We start from the raw sequence: 26,556 nt of genomic DNA, 5'->3' as shown, positions 1-26,556 counted from the left end.
AAGGAAACGCACAACTAAAACTTTTATATTTTAATTCTACATACGTGTTTAACATGTACAAGTCTCAAATTCGAACCCAAACTCTAAAAAAACTGACCAACTGGACTCTTCAATCCGTCTTTTTACATAACAGCTTTCCACCTAGATTTTACATAATACGTATACATTGTACTCTCAAATATATTATCTATCATTCTGACATTTGAACTTTGTACACCTTGATATACATGAATTGCGAAATTAAATAAAAGCATAAAAGTATATTTATATGTCATGTCGACTTGTCATTTATAATAATATGATGTACATACAACATTTATCTCAATTATACAACATCCACTCGCTGGTAATCCAATGAAACATTAGAAAGAAACAAGAAGTAATTATTTTATATGGTCCATTTTGATTTGAACCTTTATACATGTAATTTTTAAAAATGTTAAGGTATATAAAATAAAGGTGATAGTCATTCTGTAAGACTGTCTAACCTAAATTAACTGTTATAAAGGACAATAAAATATTATGTACACAAAGGTGAATTAATAAGTTTTATCACACACCCGTTCCGATTTTGCGACTCCGTAAATATGGTATTGCACGGCCGTGCATATATTTTGACGTGACGTCATTAGCGTTATACAAACATAGTGTAAAGACGCGCTAAATGTTAGCGTTAAACTATAGGCGCGTCAATGAAAAATGACTCTTATTTTACTTTAAACGGTCTTGATTTTGGGTATGCGATAAATAGAATATTAAATTCGTGTAAGTTCATAACTGAATTTATTGCACTCGTTGAATAAAATAATATTATGCTCGCCAAAGGCTCGCATAATATAATTTTATTCAACTCGTGCAATAAATTCAGTATTGAACTTACACTCATTCAATATCCTCTATAAAGCAAATTTTTATGCACCATATTCATTTAAAATCATGTATAAATGAGTTCCTACAACAAAAAGTTTAATCCCCCCCAAATTTGAAAATATATTCATTTTTGGGAAACATGAAATTAAAATCATTTGTCTTTTTTTTCTTTTTTTCCCTTTGTTTTCACCATTAAATATTATTTATTTTTTTATTTTTTATTTCAAACGGGAAGTTTTTTTTGTTTCCCACAAAGTTTAAAAAAAACTGGGCTCCCCTTTTCATCAAAACCCATTTCCCTTAAATAAGAAATCATTGTAATAGTCATCACTGTAATCATCATAAGAGTCATTAAAATCACCAGAGTCATATCTATTCTATACCACTATTCTGTTCTTTTGACTCTTCTTTTCCTCCTCTTCATTCCGCGTTTGTCTTCTTCTTTTTTTTCCTTGGCATTTGGGTCACAATGGGGACACAATATGTGACATACTGGTGTTGTCCTTTTGACATAGCCACAAGTTACTGGTTTAAAATTAAAGTTTAATCTATCAACTTTAAAAACTCGCAACATCTCAAAAGAACACCTTTCTTTATCTTTACGATAAAGGCGCACAATTCTTGCATATAATTCTACCAAAAGATCTGACAAAACCACGTATTTCGGATTTTCATGTTCGGATGGTGTAAAATTTGTGCAGGTTCTATCGAGAACAATGTAGGATCCCGTTTCTTTGTTAATTGACAACAACATGGAAGTCATCCTAGCCAAAACAAGAATCTTGTCATGCACAGGTAGCAAACACTTTACCATTGTGGCCTCGAATAATCTGCAATTCTCTTTTTCATAGAAAGGTAGATTAATGACCGTCATTTTGTTTGTTTCAAGATTAAAGCAGTACAAGTTTGACCTTTTTGAATATGTCGCTGTTGTCATAGCAATCATTGATTGACTGTAACATGCGCAGCTCACAATAAATGCTAATGACATTAGTGGTTCTATCTCAATTATCGTTCCATTGTCGTTGACGCTTCGATACAATACTGAGCCCATTGTATGCTCTTTGATGCCTGGATACCTTGCACTACCATGATATTTCGAACACAACCCCTTTGAAATAATTATTAAGCTATTGTTTGTTTCCAATATGTGGCTGATATCAGATGGATAATCCCCCCTGGAAACAATGCACTTTTCTTTACAAATACCACTGTTAATGTCATATACATATATGCGCCGTTTTGATTCTTCAAAGGATAACACTTCCCCAGATACCCCCAAACATGGTATACAAGTAGCGTTCATCATTTTGTCTGGAAAGTTAAATCTATAAAGATTCATATCTTCAAGGTTTAATCCAACGACATTTGATCCAGTTTGCTCGACATTGAGGGTAAAAACAAATGGTACAGGTGAATCGTTCCTCAAAGTAAGATGATCTTCTACTCTATGTAAACATTTAGGTGCCATCCTTACAAAGAAGTCTCTTTTGACAACTTTGTTTAAGTAGTATCCGTCCATTTTATTTAAATCTAAGAAGTCAAACCATCGTTCAAAGAACGCATCAATTCCATGAACATCACACCAGTCTCTTACCATTTCAAATCGGCTTTGCATCGGCCAATAACACAGATCGTCTTCGGTCAGAAGTATATCTACAGATGCTGGATCTATCTTTAAGATATCTGTTTCCTTGCAAAGTTCTATTAGATTACATCGAATGAATTCATCAATCTGTTCATGTTCGAATCCGTATAAAGAGCAAACTTGGAGTACTTTGTAAAAGTTGCTTTTAGTAAGTGCAAGGTTTTTTATGCGTTCTTTACAATACATATACAGGTCATCAATTAGCAGCATGTCAGCTAGACGTATTAAACTAAACAAGTCTTCTGATGTTACCTGTATCATACGACCTGTCATGTAGTCAACGATCTGTTCTATTCTTTCTTTACGGCCGGAGAAGGTACCGAGAGCCTCGTCAACTTAAAAATATGAGCATGAAAGTGAGAACATTACTAAATAAAAAGAAAATCATCTCACATGTTCTATTTAAATTGTATTCAAGCACGATTTTCCTATAGTTCACTGCCTAATAGATACATTATCCATATTTAAGTTGCATGTACAGAACAAATTAACACTTAGTTATACTTATTACAGAAGAATTAAAGAGATATTTAAAAAAAACTGATGGAAAGGCAGCTCCAATGCAGACTTAAATTGAAAACAAAAAACATATCGGACACAGAAACATCTCCGTTAAAAATACTCAAGGCTGGGAATCAGAACTGCGTCGTATCCTACAAAATGTAAACAAACGCCGCCGTCTTGGAACGAAATGGGTAGGTTTTTGTTTATTACTCTTTTTGTTGGAAATCACTGGAATTTAGATATATGTATTAACACGCTCCACTATTTTCCGCTTCGTTCGCCGTATGTTACTTGCTCAACAATTTTGTAAAACAAAAGTAATAGCGAAGCGGGCCTGAATTTTTATGATATTTTGTGGATACGACGCAGTTCATATTGCTTTGTCCATCGTTTTTTCCTCAAATCATTTACATGTATATACTCGTGAAAATATGATATGACGCAATTGTATTTTCATTGTAGGTTGTATATTGGTTCGGCTTATAAATTGTAGGCTAAGTATGCTAGTAACGTCCAGCAACATTTCTTGTTTGCGATGTATGATGATTTTATCATTATGAACGCGCACAAAGGACCTTAAAACAATAGCAGAGGTCGCTCATTGATTCCCACGAAAATGGAAGTGAAATTAAAGTTCTATCGCGCTTAAAGATCCTGTATGTTGTTATTAAGGTTGTATACCACACTAAAATGAAATTATATATATGTATATAATTATGCTTATAAAACAATTTTCAAACATCGAAGAATATGTAAAATATGCACTGCAAATACTGTACATATTATATGTAATCATTAACACATATGCATTCATTTCTTATTGGAAAATTTGACTTAGTCTTTATAGAAAATATTTTTTATTGCCTCTCTTTATGTACATGAAATGTTAAATTCGGTAATATCTTTATAAATAATGTTTTTTTGGAACTTACAAAATTGATAAATCTTAATTTGAGCATCATATTAATAATATATAAAACCATAAAAAAAGTTGTTTTACAGGATCTTTAATATTTTTGGTCGCTTTTGAAGCATCTGTCAAAAGCATCTACAAATTCCGAAAAAAAGTATATCAAATGCAAAAAAAATAACATTGAAACACGTGATCGCACACCCATATGACAACGTGTTCTAGGGTTGCATAAGCATGCTTGTAAACTTGTTCTCGTGAGTTTGTAACTAATGGGGATGGTTACTTTTTTCATATGCAGTTTTGTGCTACAAATGTAACCTATCCTGGACGCTCTATCAATCTGGAATGACCTTTGTTTTAAAAAAAAAACAAAAGAATTACAAATTTTTAAAAAAAAATATCTTGCTATCGGAAGAGAAGTATGCGCAAATTGCATGCCTACCGTTACTACGAACAACAATTTTCGATAATTCCCTTATATTAGTACTTAATATGTCTTTTTTACGCGCCGATTTTATTATTAATTTCCTAAATAATCGATGAGAACAGATACGCTTTATTATTTGAAACTTCATACCAGAAGTTTATAAAACAAATGCTTATTTGTACAGCTGACATTAAAGTTATAATTACCAAATTTTTAGTTGAAAAAAAAAATTCAGACAGGTGTGTTTATTGACTTCAAATCACTTGCCCCGAACTGCTGTGAACTCGAGAACCACCAGGGACTTTTGATTTTTCATGTGGCTAGCTTCAAAATATCGATTGTTCTCTGCATGTGCAAATTTTGTCTGAAATAATGCACAAAGGCGCACCTGAGGTCATTGCCACCAGTAAAAGCTAGGATGTAAAATGCAAGTAAATGCATGTAAAACCACAAAGAAGCAGTCATTGTCTAGAACATGTAGAACTACTGTTTATTAAGAGCGTAGCTAGCCAAAATGAATTTTGTGATTTGAGTTAATGGACTCCTATATTTTGCCAAACATTTAGGGATATAATTGAACATAAGGGAAAATATAAGAAATTATTTCAGATATATGATATATTCAGTAACATGTTTATGTTTATCTGAAAAGTAGCTTCCGTAATTTAAACTTTCAAAATAAATGTTATATTGGACATGAAACTACGTATTCTAAATATTCAAAAGCAAAAAAACATTGATATAAACCGTGAATGATCTAGCGGGGGGGTTATCAAGGGCAAATGTTTTTCGGTAAAATAGACTTATACTGCCAATATTATCCCCTGTTTAGAAGACTGCCAAAAATTCAACTGCGTCGTATCATATTTATTTTTCAACTTAACTGCGTCGTATCATTACGTACAGATCATGATTTTCTTGGAAAATCTTTTTAATAATTTTTTTTGCAAATGATGCAAAATTATATTTTTAAGTTTATGGTAAACTCTGAAACGAGTATATAATTGACTTGAAGGGAAACAAACGATGGACAAAGCAATATGACTGCGTCGTAGCCACAAAATTTCATAAAAATATTGGCCCGCTTCGTGTTGCAAGTTCGCTATAACCTTTTGCTTTACAAAATATTTGTGCAAGCAACATAACCGTACGAAGCAGAAAAGGTGGAGCGTATCAATACATGTATATATCTGGTTTTCAGCCATTTTCAACAAAAAGAGTAATAAACAAAAAACATGCCATTTTCTTTCCAAGATTGCGGCCTTTGCTTACATTTTGTAAGATACGATGCAGTTCTGATTCCCAGCCCTGTATTTTTTTTATCTGAAATAATATCATTTAATCTACAGTCGTTGTAAAAGACTATTTCAAGATATTTACCAGAATGCCTTATTTCAGGATTCCAACGTCCCCATGCCTCTAAAACAGGACTGCTATATGCAATACTTTCCCATTCTCCGCCTGGTTCCTGTTATTGAAAAAAGTGATAGCATCCTTTAGGTTTAATGATAGCTATTATTACTTTAGTTTTCTTTATGTACAAAACTTGTGATCTTCTGATTTAGGATGAAATTTGTCCTTAATATGAAAAGTATAAATTAACAAGATGCATTTCAACTCCGTAACTAATTATACACCGAATAAAGAAAGAAACGAGTGGAACTATATAATAAACATTTCATGTCAGTGTTAAAGTGCAAGTATTTAGCAAAGTTTTCTTAACTAAACAAGAGCCATGGCTGGACAGGGGCAACGCTCGACTTTTTTACTTTTTCTACAAGCAAACAAATAAACGGTTTAAATAAATCTTTAAAAAGAATTATAAAGAATAGAAATATTTTTTCCTTTTTTATAATAATCTGTCTAGTCACAATTGTTGTTCTGTCCAAGTATGAATCATTATAATAAATGTGTGAAAAAGTTAAGAATACATAAGAAGAATTCAATCATCTGACCTTGACGGTCAATGTCATATAAAGGTGAATTATTCAACATGTCTGTCTTGTCACATATGAATTAAATCCTTACATAAATAACAAAATAATGACAACTTAAAAAAATCAATAATCTGACCTTGAACAAGGTCAATTTGAAGTTGATATACATGAAGGTCCTGACCTAAAAGATGTTTCTAAATATGACGTTAATCCATTTATAAATAACAAAGTAATAGCCAGTTAACAAGAGAAGTTCATTTATTTGACCTTGACGATCAGGGTCAATTAAAGGTCAAGGTCTCATCTTAATTATTCAATATGTTAGTAGCAAGTCATCTTTCTTGTTTTGTCCAAGTATAAATCAAATCAGGACAGTAATAACAACATGATGATAATTTATCTAAATTCAATAAAGAACTTAAAAAGTTTAAACCGGTTTAAATTCCCTAGCAGTACTTATGCTGCTGACCATTCCAAGGTGGCGCCCCTCTGTGTTCCTATGATGTATGTGTTTGTCGTTTAAGACTGACATGGTGACACTTTTGTTTGTGTCCCTTGTTGTTTTCTCGTCTATGGTAATATCTTCCCTTTTGTCCCTAGTTTTAATTATTTTTTTTTTTAATTTTGTCCCTTCCTTCCCCGAATCTCGTATCCCCTTCCCCTGTGCCCCTTAACTTTGTCGGCCTTTTAATTAATCAATTATTTTTCTTAAACTACCTTGTCGGTAACTTTCAGTTCTTTTTAAGTATCATTTGAGTGATTAGCCTGTCCGTGTTCTGCCTGGTGCCTTACCCTGTTTTTGTTTGGCGTCCTCCTGGGCTCCTTGCCACTAATTATTGTTGCTGGATTGAGTAAGCTTGCGTTCTTTGAACGCCGCCTTTCCTTGTTGATTCTGTTTTTCATATCTTATGATGAACGTAAAAGTTTGCGGACGGCAACGCCGACATGACTGTAAAAATACCTCTATTTTTTTTCTTCGAAAAAAGTAGAGCTCAAAATGTAATATATTTTATTGTTCAACTCTGAAAGCGTTGGTATTCAAAACTGCATGTAGTAGATATATTTATTCCTGGTAGAGCTATAAAGGTATATGGTTATACAATTACTGTTTTCAAATTGTCTTGCATGATATTTTCGTGCTTCAACTAAGCATATCAGATGTCTATATAAAGTATCTAAATACGTATCAAATCACTCGAGGTAATTGTATTGCGTCCACATGTTTATTTTCGATCTTAAACGGATAGTGATAGCGAAAATGCAGGGTGGCAGGGTGGCAGAGATAGAGGCGGTTCTGCAGATTCTATGGTCGATTATTGGAGTATTTAGACAAAAAGTTTCCTTTGCTTAATCGTGAATTAAGCGACGACTGATTAGTGTCCAATGACAAGCAGTTAAAAAGAAATGGCAGAAAGTTCTTTTGCTAGGGACTTAAAGTGGACAAAAACCGGAAACTGATTGAATTTAACTCAGAACTACTTGAACAGTTAGAGTCGGTTTCCAGTTTTATTCAGAACGACGGAGAACACATATCATTAGATAAAGTTGCTTGAATCGTTAAAAGCCTGAATCACAGGAATAAACTTATTGAATAAGCTGATAAAAGTACTGGCGTCTGGGATACGGTTGCTGAATATGAATCGGATGAAATTGCAAGCGATAGCGAGGATGATAAGATTCGACGTGGCGAAAAGCGAGCTTTGGCAAAGAAAACATTTCGTTCGAGTCCGAATCTTGCAACCTGCACAGTTATTTTCTTAGAGTCGTCACGTGATACGGGTTATGGTGAGGACACTGCTATGGATGTACTCAGTTCGTTTCGTATTTTCAGACGAAACAACAAGCACCTTATCTAGTGTTATGCCTGCGGCGGTGGATTTGGTCACTTCCAGTCGAACTGCATAAGATTACTTCAACTGCAAGGAGTCGGATATTATCCCGTTCTCGGAAGTGCCTTCCCTTTACAAAGTCAACCAGTCAAGCCTTCCCTTTACAAAATATGATAAACAAGATCAACAAGGAAGGGCGGCGTTCAATGAACGCAACCCCCATATGACCCAGCAACAAGAACCAGTGGCAAGGAGCCAAGGCGGACCCCAAACAAAAACAGGACAGGGCAAAGACAGAGCACGGACAGGTTAATCACTAAATGATAAATAATTTGTAATTGATTAGGAATTCAAAGAAAACAAATAAATGATTGAATAATAGGCCCACAAAGTCAAAGGGGAAGGGGACATGAGACCGGGGGATGGGGGGTTAATCAAAGAAATAAAACCTAGGGGTAATGGGGAAGATACTAACCGTAGACGAGAAAACAACAAGGGACCAGAAAGTCAACAAAAAGTCAACCAGTCAAGATCAATCAGCAGCAAGCAGTCTCGAGGAAGCAACACGAACCTCAACTGAACCAAGACCCGGCTTATCACGTGAGGGATGTTGCACGTATTCATTATCCCTCATGTACAGACTCAATCAAACCGAGTCTGCACTTCTCTTGTATTTTTTTGTGATTAATGCTTCCGAGGGATCACTTTGTTACCGGATTTTTATTGTAAAGATGAGTATTTTTCAAATGATTACATTTGCTAATCACAAACTGTGTTTCAGAGGACAATATTTTAGCACAAACTAAGTATTTTGAATACAAAATGACGTTTCCTCATAGCAAAAATTAGTCTGTTAATGGGTTGGTTACGGTCTCGTGTTTTTTGGAAAAGTATTTTAAAACTTTCTGACTATGTAATTGATGTAGTTCAAACCGGTTATATTATTCCTATTTATGAAACTCCTGTTAGTTTTTTTTTTTCTAAAAGAAAAATCTGCTCTTGAACATTGTGATTTTGTTTCGAGTACTATCATTGACCTAGTTCATTCTGTTTGTGTTTTAGAAATTACTTTATTCCTTATTCAGTTAATCCGTTGTTATTGTCGGTCAATTTGTTTGTTTGTTTGTTTCATTTTACGCCTTTTCACAACAGTATTTCAGTCATATAGGCGGGTAGTTTCCTAACCATCGTTCCTGGAGAGTTACACCAGTACTAGACTACCATCCTCCGCGTTAAACTACCAAAGCATCTCCCGTAACCTCAGATAATTACAATATAGATATAGATTCATTTCAGCAAACATGTTTAGGGTTTTCGTGGATTGAAAAAGGTTTATAAAATATTATGTTTTCACTAATTTATCTTTTTTGACTGACATCAGCTCCATTTATCTGGACTGAGTGTTTGCGGCCAATTGTTAAACATATCAGGGAAAATAGTATATTTTTGTACTATTTTTAGATGACGGCTGGGGGAATAAAACACTTCAGTTGGTTAGCTAAGAATGACGTCATGTTTGTGAAGTCAGTTTTGATGAGGTCAGGTTTTTTTTTATTAATTTGAACGAATGTGTGAACAAGTACAAATTCTTGATTGGCTGGGGCTTTTATGTATGTTATGCAAAAATTCCTCTTCTAAGTGCAAGAGAAATAACAAAGTTCACAGGGAAAATAATTTCCTTAATGCCTGTTATATTTGCAAAATAATGACAAAACATTTGCATCTAGAAATGAGGACCGTTTAGATATTAACCGGTCTGGGGGAGCTATTCCTAGAAAAAGAAAGTAATAAGTAAACCAACCAGACGTTTGTTCAGTACTGGTATTGAGTAGGTAACAGTCTATTAAAATACTAGCCAAACAGCCTGCACTGCTTATATTGAAGGTTGTAGTGATCAAATTTGTCATAGGTATTGGTCACAGTCTGAAGGGACACCAGTTCTACTTGACACGAGTTAACTGTTATTTTTTTGCCTTAAAAAGCGTTTTACCATTTATAGCGGGCATTAAGTTGGTGTACCGATAACTTGAACTGTGTTCATAATGTTGCATTGGGAAGTACGAAATAAGATTTCCACAAGAAGATTGCTTTAGATATATTTGAATTATACATTAAACATCAGATTATATTGCATATGACATGGTGTCCCAGAGAGTCTAATGCTTTGGCTGATTATTATAGTAAATTATGTGATGTTGATGAGTGGGCTCAGGAGAGATTTTTTTTTATTGATCTGATGTGGGGGCCTCATACAGTAGATCGGTTTGATCACCATTATAATCGAAAAATTGTTTGTTTTAACAGTTAAGTTATGGTTCCGGGAACTGAGAAAGTGGACGCTTTTTCTGAAAACTGGGTTTATGAAAATAACTGGTTAGTACATCATGTCGCTTTAGTTCCCAGAGATATAAATTTGAAGTGTTACATGCTTTTTTAATTGCAGTGTTTTAATGATTATTTATCAACGTGCCATACCACGTGACATTTCGGGTTCGGTATTTTCCAACAACATTGACCTGGCATTCATGCATTTGACCTTGTACTCGGTATATTTCGTAAATGTTACGATCTACTTGTAAAATCGATATGAATGTTGATATTCAATTGTTAAAATGGTGTAAATTAAGTATCCCTCTCAGCGCAATTGGTAAAGGGGTTTCACTTGAAGAATGTAGAAGATTTTACTGGTTGGTTCGAATCCTATTTCATCGATTTATTTTTTATTTTAATTTTAAACAATGCCATTCTACTAAAACTATTGCAAACCAGTTTTGTTGTGTGTACTATCTGTGTAGCATTCTTAATAATATAGCGTGTATGCGCTAAAGCCTAGATGGCATAATGTCACAAAAAGAGCCGTAATATACTGTAATGAAATAAAAAAAATGTATACGTAATTGTGTATAAAAAAATACCACTGAAAAAGGTATTCTAAAACCAGGTGTAGTAAAATGATTTCAAATTAAATTTTGCAAGTAAATTTTTTAAAATATCATAACGTAGAATTGGTAAGGAATCGAACCAGAGACCTTCATATCGGTAGTCCGACATCTATACCAATACACCACACATCACTGACAAGTGCAGTTAGCAAATATATCGATATATTCGACAGATACTGCATGGTCAGTGTTTATTCAGATGACCTTTACGAAAGTTAATGAAGTGCCACGTCAATATTGTTGGACAATACAAACAGATTTTTCACCGATTAAGGTATGTTTTTATTAATAACTTTGCTGTTATAGTCTGATTTTATTGACCTGTCAATTATGAATACATTAAAGCACTCATTTAAATATTCGATCCTACTTCCGTTTGGCCCGTTTATTTTACGAGAATTAATATGGAGTATATAGCTAACGTTTGGAAAACTCCCACTAGCTTTATGTAGGTTCTCGTAACATCCGCAATAGCACAGTCGGTTAAGTGATTACCTAATGTATGAGAGATCCGATCCCTTCTTTTGACTTTTTTTTAGACGTCACTTATTTTTAGATTTATTTTTTCTTTATTTTTAAGCATATTATAATGAAAAAGGTCAAGCGCTTTCAGAATTTTCTACACAGATATGAAACAACTAAGAAACACTGAATTGTCACGTTTTGTATTGTATTTTACGGTAAGATCGAGACAGCGTATGTCCAGACATTAACTGATCTTAATCCGAATGAATTTTGAATTTTAATTCTTTAACAATGTTATATACTTTTATAGTATTAACAAAAAAGTGCAAAACCTATTAAAACAGACAGAACAACCTTAACTTCAAAAATGTTGAAAATAGTTATGAATAAGAAAAAAAAACCTGGACATACGCGGTCTTGATCTTACAACACGTAGGACATTTAGAATATACCGGTAGTTTACCCTTTTGCGCTATAACGGTCAGTATAACTTATTCATAGAAACCAGATGTATTTAATCATATCTTACTGCTTAAATCTCACGGAAATTACCGAACATTTATCGAATATTAATACATGTATATTCTTTGCATTGACCGTATAATCAGTATGGAATTGGCAGGTTAATAAAATCAAACAATACTCAACCGATTTTGATCAGATAAGGCGCAGAGTATCCGGCTACCCACAGTGAAAAGCCTTGAATGTTTTTTTAGAACATTTGAGTACAGTTTTGTGTTCATAGCCGGGGCCGAGGGGACTTCTAGCGATTTCTAGCAAGTCGTCCGTTCTTTTTCACTGTTTCATAAAAAATGAATGCTTTTTTTTATAATTGTGCTGTGATTTCTTCTGTGGTTACATTTTATTTTTTATAACATTATCTATTTTTTTCTTTGTAAAAATATTCGGCATTTCCATACGTTGGAATACTTGTGACGTTTGGCTTTCAAACATAATTTGTTGTTATTTCTTGTACTCGTGATAGATTTGCTACCATATTTGTTTGTTTGTTTGATTGGGTTTTACGTCGCACCGACACAGTATAGGTCATATGGCGACGTTACAGCTTTACTGGTGGAGGAAGACCTCAGGTGCCCTTCCGTGCATTATTTCAGGCACGAACGGGCACCTGAGTAGAACCACCGGCGTTCCGTAAGCTAGCTGGATAGGATACCATATTTGATTCTTTCATGATTGGCAATATAGTGCAGGGTAATGGTTTTAGTATTTTTTTACCTTTTTACATTTTTTTGTTTGTTACTTTTACTTATCGTATTTTTTTTTCTTCAAGAAATTATTTTTTATATCTTCCACTTTTTCTCCTTTATAAATATAACATATACTTTGAGTCTGGAAAATAAAAAAAAATCAGAATAAATACATTATGGAGTTGACAAAATGCTCGAAAATCAAAACGGGGCTACATAAACTAGAGATGTTTTCACTAAAAAGATATATAGAATAATAAAAGGCTATATAGTTAACATTTGGTCCGACAACGTTTCGTATTGGATGATCACATGGTGAAAACCCTGGGAGTTCCGCATCTTTTAAGTCCCTAGACCCTAGCACATATTATAATATTCGTACAAGTAACATAAATTTATGTGTCAATCAACAGCTGGCTTATAAATGCTTTTTCGGTTTGCTTTAAAGTTCAGTCATAAGTTCAAAACTTGATTAAGTTTCGAGTAGTATATTTAATATCTTTATTTGTTATTCACAGTCTATCCACATTCTAAATGTTGGCAATAATTTGAACACCAAGGGGACCTCTCTTTAAGGCATTTCTTTTTGTACTTTTGTTAACATTGAACGCTACACGTTCTCATTTGTCAATGTGTTGGTCACTGGCATGAGAAAAAAATATTATTAGGTTTTCGAATATAAAGGTATTAAATCATTCAAGATTCATTCAAGAGAAATTTCTTACCATATATTGATTTTCGACTGATTGTATATAGTAATTATGTAATTACTATAATACAATATAATTATTACATGTACATTATTTCATTCGCACTGTTCGGACATGAAATATTCAGACATTAAATTACAAGTAAAGTTTTGACATATTGCGTCTTTTTTACCTCATATAAGATATAAAGAATATATAGGAAAAAATGCGAGTAAATATCAGGAAAATGCACACATTTAATTCTAAATGATAATAGATATACAAGAGTACGCTTTTTCGCTTGGAAAATTAATTTTCATGACGTGATTTGAAAATTGAAATGGCAAAATAAAACAGTTAACATATTTTTCTATCAACAGCAACTATAGAACAAGCTGTTTACATGCAAGCGCACGATCCTGTGAAGATCAAAGCGTTTAGCATATCCTAGTCGATTTTCAACATGGCAATGACATAAAGAACGTAAATCTTAAGCCTGATCTCGTAACAATTAATGCACACATAAACATTATTAACATTTTAAGTGTATATGAAAACGCATTTCGTGAAAAAGTAAGGTTTCAAATATCTTCTTTCGTTTTCTCAAATTCCTACTGATATCTTTTTCAACAATAACTTAATTGTAATATTAGCATGCTACAATCAAAATATAAATTGCAAAACATTTTATAAACGAATTGTGCACGACATTCTATCAAAATGTTCTTTTGTTTTTAAAATTTATTAATCATTAAGTAATCATGTTGACATGTAATGATACCTTGCAAAACTGTTCCCAGGGTTCACGTAGGGTTAAATAAAATATGAAAATCGAAGAAAAAAGACACTTACATTATAAGTTGAAGCAATTTTGTACAGATTCATTTCAAAAAGACTAAAATGTGTGTACCGTATATTTTAAAATAGCAGTGTGTTCCGTACCATTTCAACATATCTTTACGAAAATATGCGAAAACATCACTGTATTCACTAGATACATTGGACATTGTAAATCTTTTAGATTAAGCATTCATTTTTCTAAAAGAACGGACGACTTGCTAGAAATCGATTGTTGTGATAAATGAGTGTGTACTGTTCCCGTCAGCACCGGCTATGAAAATAAATCTGTACTCGTATGTTCTCAAAAAGCATTCAATAGTTTTCAAAATTTTGATTTACCGTGGGTATAAGTCTGATTTTATTGACCTGTCAATTATGAATACATTATAGCACAAATTTAAATATTAGATCTCACTTCGGTTATGTCCGTGTAGTTTACGAGAATTAATATGGAGTATAAAATTTATGTTTTAAAGGTCACGCCGGCTTAATGTAATGACCGTCGTTACATCCGCAATAGCACAGTCGGTTAAGTGGTTGCCTGATATATGGGAGGTTTGTGGTTCGATCCCTACTGTTGCCATTGTTTTAGGCCTACTCTTTATTTTTTTCAGAATATTTTACTGGAAATGGCCGAGTTAGCATAATTGTCTACACGGATATGCATAATTCATAATTCCGTCTACACGGAAGCTGCTTAGAAACTGTTTTGTTTTGTATTTTACGGTATTAAAATGACACATACTGATTTTAATCTGAATGGATTTTAAATAATAATTCTTACATGAATTTATTTTAAAAGAGTATACTTTACCAAAATAAGCGCAAAACATATTAAAACAAAAAGAACAACATAAAAAGTCAATCATAGCTTCGATAATGATGAAAATATAAATAAGAAAAAAAGCAAGGACCTTCACAGTCTCGATCTTACAACACCTAGATTGACCCGTAGTTTACTCTATTGCGCTATAACGCTCAGTATATCACATCATCTCACTGCGAACATATCATGGAACTTACCGAAAATCTATCGAAGATTAATATATTGTGTGCATTAATCGTATAGTCAGAATGCAATCGACAGGTTAATAAAATCAAACAATAGCTGATAAATTACGGGTACTCTGCGTTTTATCCGATCAAAATCGGTTGAGAAACAGCAAAGTTATTGATAAAAAACACCTTTATGCGTGTACCGTACCAGAAAAGTCACGTGGTATGGCCACATTATTTATATCGGTAGTTTATATTTCTTTTATTGTTTGATTTTATTAACTTGTCAATTACGTCAATGCACGCAATATATTAATCTTCGATCGATTTTGAGATGTTCGCTGTTCGACATAATTTAATTAAATTTGTATTTATGAAGTATATGTACTCAGCGTTATAGCGCAATATGGTAAAATACGGTTTTATAATATAAGTGCCCTAAATGGAGTATGTTCAAGACCGCAAAGGTTCATGTTTTTTTTTCTTATTCATATTTTCAATATTATTGAAGATATGCTTATTTTCAAGTTGTTCGTTTTGTTTTATTATGTTATACTTAACTTTGTAAAGTCTATTTCTTTTTAAAGAACACGGTTTCATAATTAATGTTTAAAATTTATTCGGATTAAACTCAATGAATGTCATTTCAATGCCGTAAAACGCAATGCAAATCGATTCCATTAAAAAATACTGCAAAAATAAAGAAAGAGTAGGTCTAAAACAATGGCAACCGTATGGATCGAACCACAGACCTCTCGATTATCAGGCATTCACTTAACCGACTGTGCTATTGTGAGTGTAACGAAGACCTCACATTAAGCTTGTGTGACTTTCAACACATGACTAATATCTTCCATATTAATTTTCGTAAACTAAACGGGCTAGACCAAAGTGGGATCGAGTATTTAAATGAGTGCTATCATGTATTCGTAATTGACAGGTCAATTTAATCATACTATATGTGTTTTGCCCTTGAAAGGTCGGCAGTTGCAATATTTTGTGTTTATAGATTGATTTCTGCCATAGACAGGTTAGCCCAATATTACATGTACTGTTTTATTGGTTTATTGTTGAGAAAGGAAAAAGTCATGACTGGTTGGCTGTAAACATTTTGCACAGCTAATATCATTACTTAAATTTTATGTAATACAATGTGCTTTGTATCACAGTTTTTATTAGGACGCACCTTTTATTGTGTTTTCTTTTTATACATTTTACAGATCTGATTGCTCGAAGGGTCAACCCAGTTCATTTTCAAGGCCCGCAGTTTTCTCCTTGGCTGCTGAATTACAAAATGTCATATTGAAATCCAAAGCTTCTAACACTGTGAAAAAATATCAAAGAGTTTTTGGAAATTGGTGTTTTTGGGCACGGAAACATGGTGTCGAATTTATACCAGCTAGTGATTTTAGTTTGGCATTATATCTCATATCAGATCAGTTATTCAGAGATCAAATTCTCCAGTTTCTGTTGATGAAGTTTATTATTTTGTAAAATAGGCTCATGATTCGACCTTTGGGATTCTACTTGGGTTATATCAATCAAGGAAGCGGCACATAAGATTTTGGGACATTCTGTGTCGAAAAAAGAACTTGCGAATCCTTTAAAGTTAAATAATTTTTATGGCCTAGTTTGGAAGTGAAGATTAAAATTAAATGTTTTTGAGGAATTTATGTATGTGCTTTGTAGCTTATGCAGGGTTTTTACAATTTCCTGGGTTAAACGACCTAAGACAATTATAGTTCTTCAGTTTTTTCCGGTCAAGCAAAGCGGATATGTATCATGAAGGTAAAAAATGTATTATAGCTAGGACTGATAAAGAGACATGTTTTAGAGAGATTTATAGATATGAGTAATATCACGGTTGGTTCTAACGATTTTATTTTCCGTAAATCTAGAAATTCTTATAAATTAAAGGAGTCAATCAATTGTTATATGATAGGGTCAGAACATTGTACTTAACACGTTTTCTGCAATTGGTTTTAGACAAGAAAAAATGGGATTAATAGCCTTCGGTCTGGTGGTGGTACAGCTGCGGCTAACTTATTCCGGACCGTTTGTTTCAGAGACATGGCCGTTGGCGGTTATATTAAAGATGAATTTAGTAAAATTCTTTCAGTGTCAAAAAATTTAGGTAAAAATATGAATATTTGATTACCAATGGTATGATTTGTAAATTGTTTCACTGACTGTTAGACTATTATAAGGTAATTGACTATGTTCCCGTTCATCTGCAGATGCTTCAACATTCAAAATTGTACAAGTGCAAGTTAAATGTTGAATGCTGCTTAAGCCGGTGCTAGGGGGCGTGGACGATAGTTTGCATTTGACAGTACCGTCCATGAACAGGCTCAATCAAACCGAGTTTTCAATTTTGCCTTGTTGGGCTTTCTTTAGGGATTTTTATTTTCTCTGTTCTATTTGCTCAATGTAATAAAACCAATGCAATTGGTCAATTCTAATATGTCTCGTTTGTTATTATGCTTAATAGCTTTTAAAGAGAATAAATATTTCATTTTCAAACGAATTAGAAAATAAATGTATTTTTTCTTGATACAACTATTGAACAATGTTGTAATGTAGTAACTGTGTACATATTGTCTTGCATGATATTTTCGTGCATCAACTAAGCGTATAAGATTACTATAAACTTATCAAAAGGCTTATAAAATCACTCGAGGTAACTGTATTGCTTTGTTTACATGTTTATTTTTCCATCCCATCCCTCCCACCCCAAAAAGAAGAAGCTCATTTTGATGGATTATATTAAACAGGTGATGCTTTCATTCAAGTTATATGGAGTGCGAAGAGGCATGATTTATTTTTGAATTTATTCCTGTACTTTCCGATCTAAAAAAGCAATACAATTGGCTAATCTCTTCGTTTATTATGCTTAATAGCTTTTAAATAAAATAAATAATTTATTTTCGTTGGAGCAAGCTAATTCTTCAATACAAGTTGAAACATGAGAGCAAAATAAATCGTATACTTTACCGATATTTCGAAGTCTAGCAATTTCGTGGAAATGATATATTGTGTACTATCGCTGTCCGGTGATATCTTGTCAAAAACAAATGGATACGAATAAGTGTCTTCTAAATCCATTTTAACAAAAATAAACTCGCATTTATCGTCCGTGTCTGTAAAATATACCCCTCTGCTACTTTTTATCTATTGTGTGTTTTATAGTTTACAACCGTGTGAATTACAAGTTATTTTCCAAAAATGAAGAATCTATATATAGATCACAATTCAACCATTTTTAGGTAGGTATAAACGCAAAACGCCATTAACAATAGCATAATCACATAAATATATATTGATTGATTTATGTTTAAAAAGTTATTTCAGTATTTGAAATAACATCAAAATTTAAAGATTCAAGTGTTTAATAATTGTATAAAGTCACATGTATATCATATTGCACCATATATCTTGGTAGTCAACAAGAACATTTTTATAAAATTATATTTACTGCGTGTAGTATCATATTCACTAGCTGAAATGGATTTTCCCAGGCTAAAAATAGATTGAGGATAATACACCGTAGACTGTTAATTACGCGTGCTAATTAAAATATAATTGTTGCTTTTTGTTCTTTATGGCATATTTCTCGATTAAAATATCATTGCTTCACTATTATATTTAATATTTAATCACCTCGGTCAATATGTCATCTGCCGGTGAATATCACATCATATTCAATGGCTCACTAGTTAATAATTGTGTAATATTCGTTGAAGTGTCAGACGTGCACCAACTACGCAAGTTCATAGTAAACTTTAACTATAATAGTATCATAATATAATTGCCACGCACTTCTTATCAGAATTGATATGTTGTCATTAACTCTGACATTTATAGTGTTGATGATTAAATAAGCAGGGAGGAATGCGTGACGGATATTGTACATTCAATAATATACAATTATTGACTAGTGAGCCATTAAATATGATGAGATATTCACCGGCAAATGACATACCGGCATATGACATATTGACCGAGGCGATAGCCGAGGTCAATATGACTTTCTGCCGGTGAATATCACATGATATTCAATGGCTCACTAGTCAATAATTGTTTTATTATATGAATAGGCTTAGAATTAAAAAAAAAACACAAAATGTACATTACAATTTTTTGCCTTGTTGAAGCGCGCGAAAATGACGCACGTGTTAGGCGTGCAACGACTACTCGAACGCTGCGCATTCAAAAGTAATTCAAGTTTATACCCATCGTTGCGGATTAACCTTTAAGTATAATAGTAAAGTAATGATATTTTAATCGAGAAATATGCCATAAAGAACAAAACACAACATTTATTTTTTAATTAACACGCGTAATTAACAGTCTACGGTGTATTGTCATTGAATATGGGTCTCAATCTACTTTTTAGACTGGGAAAATCCAATTCAGCCAGTGAATATGATACTACACCCAGTGAATATGATTTTATAAAAAGTTCCGTCGACTACTCTTTGGACCAATGAGATTGCAGCTATATTTAGATCATATAATAATATCTTATAACAACTGTGTGTGTTTTTGTGTGTTTGGTTTTGTTTTTTTGTTTTTTTGGGGGGGTTTTTGGTTATTGTTTGTGCAAAACTGAATTACTTATTATTTTGTAGGTAACCGTGTACGATTTGCCCTATTCAAATTAGATTAATCATTTTCGTACATATAAAAATGATAAAAACATAATTTAAAACATCTAGATCTTTTCCCCATCGAACAACGATGGGAGATGCCTGACAAAGTAGGAAGGGACGACGAGGAAAACTACTACATTGTATATTGTTGTCGGCAAATTTCAATTTACACCTTAATTATTTTGATTTTGACAATTATATGAAACGATTTATCTTAAAAAATTATATTAATCATTTTCGTACATATAAAAATGATAAAAACATAATTTTAAACATCTAGATCTCTTCCCCATCGAACAACTATGGGAGATGCCTGACAAAGTAGTAAGGGACGACGAGGAAAACTACTACACTGTATCTATTGTTGTCGGCAAATTTCAATTTACACCTTAATTCCTTTGATTTTGACAAATCTGAAAATAACATATTTAACCTTTAGAAAAGCTGAAGGCCGCTTAAAACATAGACTACTGACAGCCGTAGGTTTTCTCATTCAGATTAATGGATCTGATACATTTTATTCTCCTCTGAACAGGCTTCATTCTTATTTTTAATGTATACATATTTTCATATTCATTCAGTTTCAATTGTAAACTGTGTTTCTGTTACCACCAAGCTTCCACAAATTCATCTGCACTTGCATCCCAGTACATTTCTCTCTGATTCCAAGGATCATCACTATAATCATCATGGTAGTAATCATAATCATGATAATCACTATAAACATCAGATTCTTCATCGTAAAAACTGTTGGTCATAATTATGTTTCTTTGTCCCAAGTCTTCCTCTTTTCTGATAATTTCAGCTTCCTTTTCCCAGGCATCAGGGTCACAATGTGGGCACATAATGTGACATAATGCCTTTGTCCGTTCGACATAAGCACACACTGTTGGTTCAAAGTAAGGATTGTTCATTCTTTTCAATTTAAGTGTATGCCAATCTTGGAAAGAAGATTGTTCCTTGCTTTTATAGCTGATACGTGCATATCGCCCGTTCAATTCTACCAAATTATCAGAAATAAATACGTATTTAAAGGCTCCCTGTGGATAAAGTGTCAAATTTGGACATTGCCTTTCCTCTACAGTGTAGGCATCTGAATCTTTATTTAATGACAATAACATAAATGACATTCCAGTAACAACGAGAATTTTATCATGCACTGGCAATAAACATTTAACAGAGGACTGCTTGCTCAAATAGCCCATAGCTTTGGTCCTCATTAATTTGTAGATTAATTTCTGTCATTTTGTTTGTTTGAAGATTAAAGCAGTACAATTTTCTCCTCTTTGAATATGTAGTTGTGGACATCAGAATCATTGATTGATTGTAACACACACAGCTAACTTTAAATGATAATGTCATGAACGGTTCAACATTAAGAACATCTGCATTTTTGCTAACCATCTGGTATACTACTGACCCCCGTGTAAATTTGTGAACTTTTCTCTGATACCGTAAACTTCCATCATCGTATACTCCCGTCGATATGAATACTAAGCTTGTGCTTGTTTCTAAGATATGGCTTATGTTTTCAGGATACTTCCCCTTCCAGACAATGCGTTTCTCTGTTATAACTCCGTCATTTACGTCATATGTAAATATTCGCCGTTTCGATGGATTGAAGAATAACAGTTTTCCGGTGGATTTCACACATTGGACGCTAGTAGTTTCCATTATTTTATTAGGAAAGTTAAATCGGTACAGTTGTTTGTCTTCAAGACTCAACCCAACAACGTTTGATCTTGTGCGATCATCGCCCAGAATAAAAACAAACGGCAATGATGCATCTTGTCTGTAACATAGATGTTGATTTACCTGTTGCAAACATGTGATTGACATTCCTACAAGGGAGTCTTTTTTAACAATGTCATCGAGGTAATATTTGTCCATTTTATAGAAATCTAAGAACTCAAACCATTTCTCAAAGTAGTTATTACTTCTGTTAGCTCTACACCAATTTCTTATGAACATAAATCTGCGTGTCATCGGCCAGTAGGAAAGTTCTTCATCAGTAAGAAGAAGTTCCACAGACTCTGGGTCAATCTTTAAAATATCTGCTTCTTCACATAATTCATTGAGATGTCCTCGAATATATTAATCTATACGTTCATGTTGAAAACCGTATAAGGTGCAGGCATGGAGTATCTTGTAAAAGTTGTATTTTGTAATCGCAAGATTTGATATACGGTATTTACAATAAACATATAGATCACTAACTTGTAGCATATCTGCTAAACGAATCATTCCAAACAAGTCATCTGGTTTGATCTCTATGAAGCGACCCTTCATATAATCCATGATCATTTTTATTCTTCTTTCGTTGCTGGAGAATCTGTAAAATAGGCTCATGATTCGACCTTTGGGATTCTACTTGGGCTATATCAATCAAGGAAGCGGCACATAAGATTTTGGGACATTCTGTGTCGAAAAAAGAACTTGCGAATCCTTTAAAGTTAAATAATTTTTATGGCCTAGTTTGGAAGTGAAGATTAAAATTAAATGTTTTTGAGGAATTTATGTATGTGCTTTGTAGCTTATGCAGGGTTTTTACAATTTCCTGGGTTAAACGACCTAAGACAATTATAGTTCTTCAGTTTTTTCCGGTCAAGCAAAGCGGATATGTATCATGAAGGTAAAAAATGTATTATAGCTAGGACTGATAAAGAGACATGTTTTAGTGAGATTTATAGATATGAGTAATATCACGGTTGGTTCTAACGATTTTATTTTCCGTAAATCCTGAAATTCTTATAAATTAAAGGAGTCAATCAATTGTTATATGATAGGATCAGAACATTGTACTTAACACGTTTTCTGCAATTGGTTTTAGACAAGAAAAAATGGGATTAATAGCCTTCGGTCTGGTGGTGGTACAGCTGCGGCTAACTTATTCCGGACCGTTTGTTTCAGAGACATGGCCGTTGGCGGTTATATTAAAGATGAATTTAGTAAAATTCTTTTAGTGTCAAAAAATTGAGGTAAAAATATGAATATTTGATTACCAATGGTATGATTTGTAAATTGTTTCACTGACTGTTAGACTATTATAAGGTAATTGACTATGTTCCCGTTCATCTACAGATGCTTCAACATTCAAAATTGTACAAGTACAAGTTAAATGTTGAATTCTGCTTAAGCCGGTGCTAGGGGGCGTGGACGATAGTTTGCATTTGACAGTACCGTCCATGAACAGGCTCAATCAAACCGAGTTTTCAATTTTGCCGTGTTGGGCTTTCTTTAGGGATTCTTATTTTCTCTGTTCTATTTGCTCAATATAATAAAACCAATGCAATTGGCCAATTCTTATATTTCTCGTTTGTTATTATGCTTAATAGCTTTTAAAGAGAATAAATATTTCATTTTCAAGCGAATTAGAAAATAAATGTATTTTTTCTTGATACAACTATTGAACAATGTTGTAATGTAGTAACTGTGTACATATTGTCTTGCATGATATTTTCGTGCATCAACTAAGCGTATAAGATTACTATAAACTTATCAAAAGGCTTATAAAATCACTCGAGGTAACTGTATTGCTTTGTTTACATGTTTATTTTTCCATCCCATCCTCCCACCCCAAAAAGAAGAAGCTCATTTTGATGGATTATATTAAACAGGTGATGCTTTCATTCAAGTTATATGGAGTGCGAAGAGGCATGATTTATTTTTGAATTTATTCCTGTACTTTCCGATCTAAAAAAGCAATACAATTGGCTAATCTCTTCGTTTATTATGCTTAATAGCTTTTAAATAAAATAAATAATTTATTTTCGTTGGAGCAAGCTAATTCTTCAATACATGTTGAAACATGAGAGCAAAATAAATCGTATACTTTACCGATATTTGGAAGTCTAGCAATTTCGTGGAAATGATATATTGTGTACTATCGCTGTCCGGTGATATCTTGTCACAAACAAATGGATACGAATAAGTGTCTTCTAAATCCATTTTAACAAAAAATAAACTCGCATTTATCGTCCGTGTCTGTAAAATATACCCCTCTGCTACTTTTTATCTATTGTGTGTTTTATAGTTTACAACCGTGTGAATTACAAGTTATTTTCCAAAAATGAAGAATCTATATATAGATCACAATTCAACCATTTTTAGGTAGGTATCAACGCAAAACGCCGTTAACAATAGCATAATCACATTAATATATATTGATTGATTTATGTTTAAAAAGTTATTTCAGTATTTGAAATAACATCAAAATTTAAAGATTCAAGTGTTTAATAATTGTATAATGTCACATGTATATCATATTGCACCATATATCTGTAAGGCATTGAACAAATATATTTATTATATGATCTAAATATAGCTGCAATCTCATTGGTCCAAACGGTAGTCAACTATAAATTTTTATAAAATCATATTTACTGCGTGTAGTATCATATTCACTGGCTGAATTGGATTTTCCCAGGCTAAAAATAGATTGAGGATAATACACCGTAGACTGTTAATTACGCGTGCTAATTAAAATATAATTGTTGCTTTTTGTTCTTTATGGCATATTTCTCGATTAAAATATCATTGCTTCACTATTATATTTAAAGGCTACACCGCAATGATAAGTATAAACTTGAATTACTTTTGTATGCGCAGCGTTCGCGTAGTCGTTGCACGCCTAACACGTGCGTCTTTTTTTCGAGGCAAAATTTGTACATGTATATAAGGTTGTACCTTTAGTGATTTTTTTTATTTCTTAGCCTATTCATATAATAAAACAATTATTGACTAGTGGGCCATTGAATATGATGTGATATTCACCGGCACAAAGTCATATTGACCTCGGCTATCACCTCGGTCAATATGTCATCTGCCGGTGAATATCACATCATATTCAATGGCTCACTAGTAAATAATTGTATAATATTCGTTGAAGTGTCAGACGTGCAACAACTACGCAAGTTCATAGTAAACTTTAACTATAATAGTAAAGCAACTGATATTTATTTTTTAATAAGCACGAGTAATTAACAGACGACATTGTATGGTCATGGGATTTGAGTCACAATCTATTTTTAGACTGGGAAAATCCACTTCAGCCATTGAATATGATATTTCCCCCAGTGAATATGATTCTATAAAAAGTTCTGTTGACTACTGTTTGGACCAATGAGATTGCAATATAATGAAAAATATATACAAAGTAAACTCACAACAAGTGAAACAAACACATACTAATACAACGCGAGTAAAGTATACGGAAATTATATATATTATAAGTTATAAAAATTATAGGTTATATTGCCCTATATAAACGGCTGTCTGAATAAATAACCCGAGCCACTAGGCAAGGGTTATACTGCACACTTTCGTTTATATACTGTCATACCATGTACAGAGCTGCATCAGTACTAAGGGTGTAGTACTTAAGTACCAGTACCAGTACTTGGCAAATTATGCAGTACCATTACCAGTACCAGTACTAGATTTTAGCTCGGTACTGCTGTACCAATACTTTTTTTTTGGTGAGGTAATTAAGTATCAGTACCATTACTTTTATATATTCATCAAAGTTTGAATAAATACAGTGTCAAACAAATAATTGCAAATATTATTCAGCAAAGAAATAAAATCATAATTTACTTTAAAGCTGCATGCCTCCAAATGACCCAAAATATTTCAAGAAAATTAAACTTGGAAAAAAATTACTAAAACTTTGAGAAAAGTAAACAAATTAAAGATTCAAGTGATAATTTATATCTTATGTGCATTTAATGACTGTATTTTGTAGTATTTATCACTATATTTCTACTGCGTTACTAACGCAGTAGGGGCTATTTATGCATGTTTTGACCTCTTTTTGGTAATTTACGTGGATTTTAAGTGCCGATTGTAATGTGTCAAGTACTTTATTTGTTCATTTAACAATATTTTACCTTTAAATACATTTTCAAAATTTTCATGAAAATTAGGATGAATCTGGAGGCATGCTGCTTTAAAGTTAACATAACATATTTACAACTTTATAGTTTTAACATACTTTTTACAAACAATAACATAACATAACATAACATATATTTTATTAGTCTTAAGCACATTAACAGCTCATCGACATTTACATACAATATGACACATATTTGTAGCATGCGTTACAGAAATAAAAAAACACATTAATTATACACAAAACACAAAACACAACGGCTACACACAATAATAAACAGCGAGAATTGATATATTTCTTTTTTTTTTACAAAAACAGAAAGCTTGGTAAATACGTCATCTATTATGACACTATTATGTTGAAAAGTACACATTCACTGTTCGAACACTAATTGGTCTCTCTAAAAAATGATTGTCTGATTCTAAAAGCCTTAAGAATATATAATGCTAGCTTGATAAGTACATTTTTATTGGTCGAATTTAAAAGTTCAATGAACTTGTAAACACTTGCATGATTACAATAATAGTCACTTATATACTTCTTTCTGATGTCTCTATATAATTTACATGTTAAAACGAAGTGGAATTCGTCTTCAATGTCATTCATGTCACATAGCATACACTTTCGCTGGTCTCTCGGCACTGCATTTTCAAAGTGTCTTGCCTTTTCTATCATTAAATCATGCGAACCCATACGTATCTTTGCAATTGCTCGTCTGTATTTCAAGTTATTCAATATTATGA

At 32.8% G+C, this 26,556-nt stretch overlaps 1 protein-coding gene across 1 annotated transcript; it reads right to left on the bottom strand.

Moving 5' to 3' along the window:
- Window positions 1-1,182: 1,182 nt before the first annotated feature.
- Window positions 1,183-18,700, bottom strand: LOC132727875 (uncharacterized). Its single transcript, XM_060713464.1, has 3 exons — window positions 18,263-18,700; window positions 5,743-5,830; window positions 1,183-2,853 (listed from the first exon to the last, which is right to left on the bottom strand). The coding sequence occupies exons 1-3, from the start codon at window positions 18,371-18,373 to the stop codon at window positions 1,256-1,258; spliced, it is 1,797 nt and encodes a 598-aa protein (XP_060569447.1). The 5' UTR covers window positions 18,374-18,700; the 3' UTR covers window positions 1,183-1,255.
- Between the last annotated feature and the right edge of the window lie 7,856 nt (window positions 18,701-26,556).

This window comes from Ruditapes philippinarum, unplaced genomic scaffold, assembly GCF_026571515.1.
Source record: "Ruditapes philippinarum isolate M1 unplaced genomic scaffold, ASM2657151v2 ctg84_1_1_1_1, whole genome shotgun sequence".
NCBI lineage: Eukaryota > Metazoa > Mollusca > Bivalvia > Venerida > Veneridae > Ruditapes > Ruditapes philippinarum.
This window is presented reverse-complemented; position numbering and strand designations above follow the sequence as displayed.

Excerpts from the sequence above, each read along its gene's own strand:
- LOC132727875 (XM_060713464.1), bottom strand. The coding sequence starts at position 18,373 with ATGGATTTAGAAGACACTTATTCGTATCCATTTGTTTTTGACAAGATA. Across the intron at positions 5,831-18,262 it reads TGCTAGACTTCGAAATATCG|GAACCAGGCGGAGAATGGGA; the intron begins GTAAAGTATACG and ends TTTCAATAACAG. Across the intron at positions 2,854-5,742 it reads TCCTGAAATAAGGCATTCTG|TTGACGAGGCTCTCGGTACC; the intron begins GTAAATATCTTG and ends CATATTTTTAAG.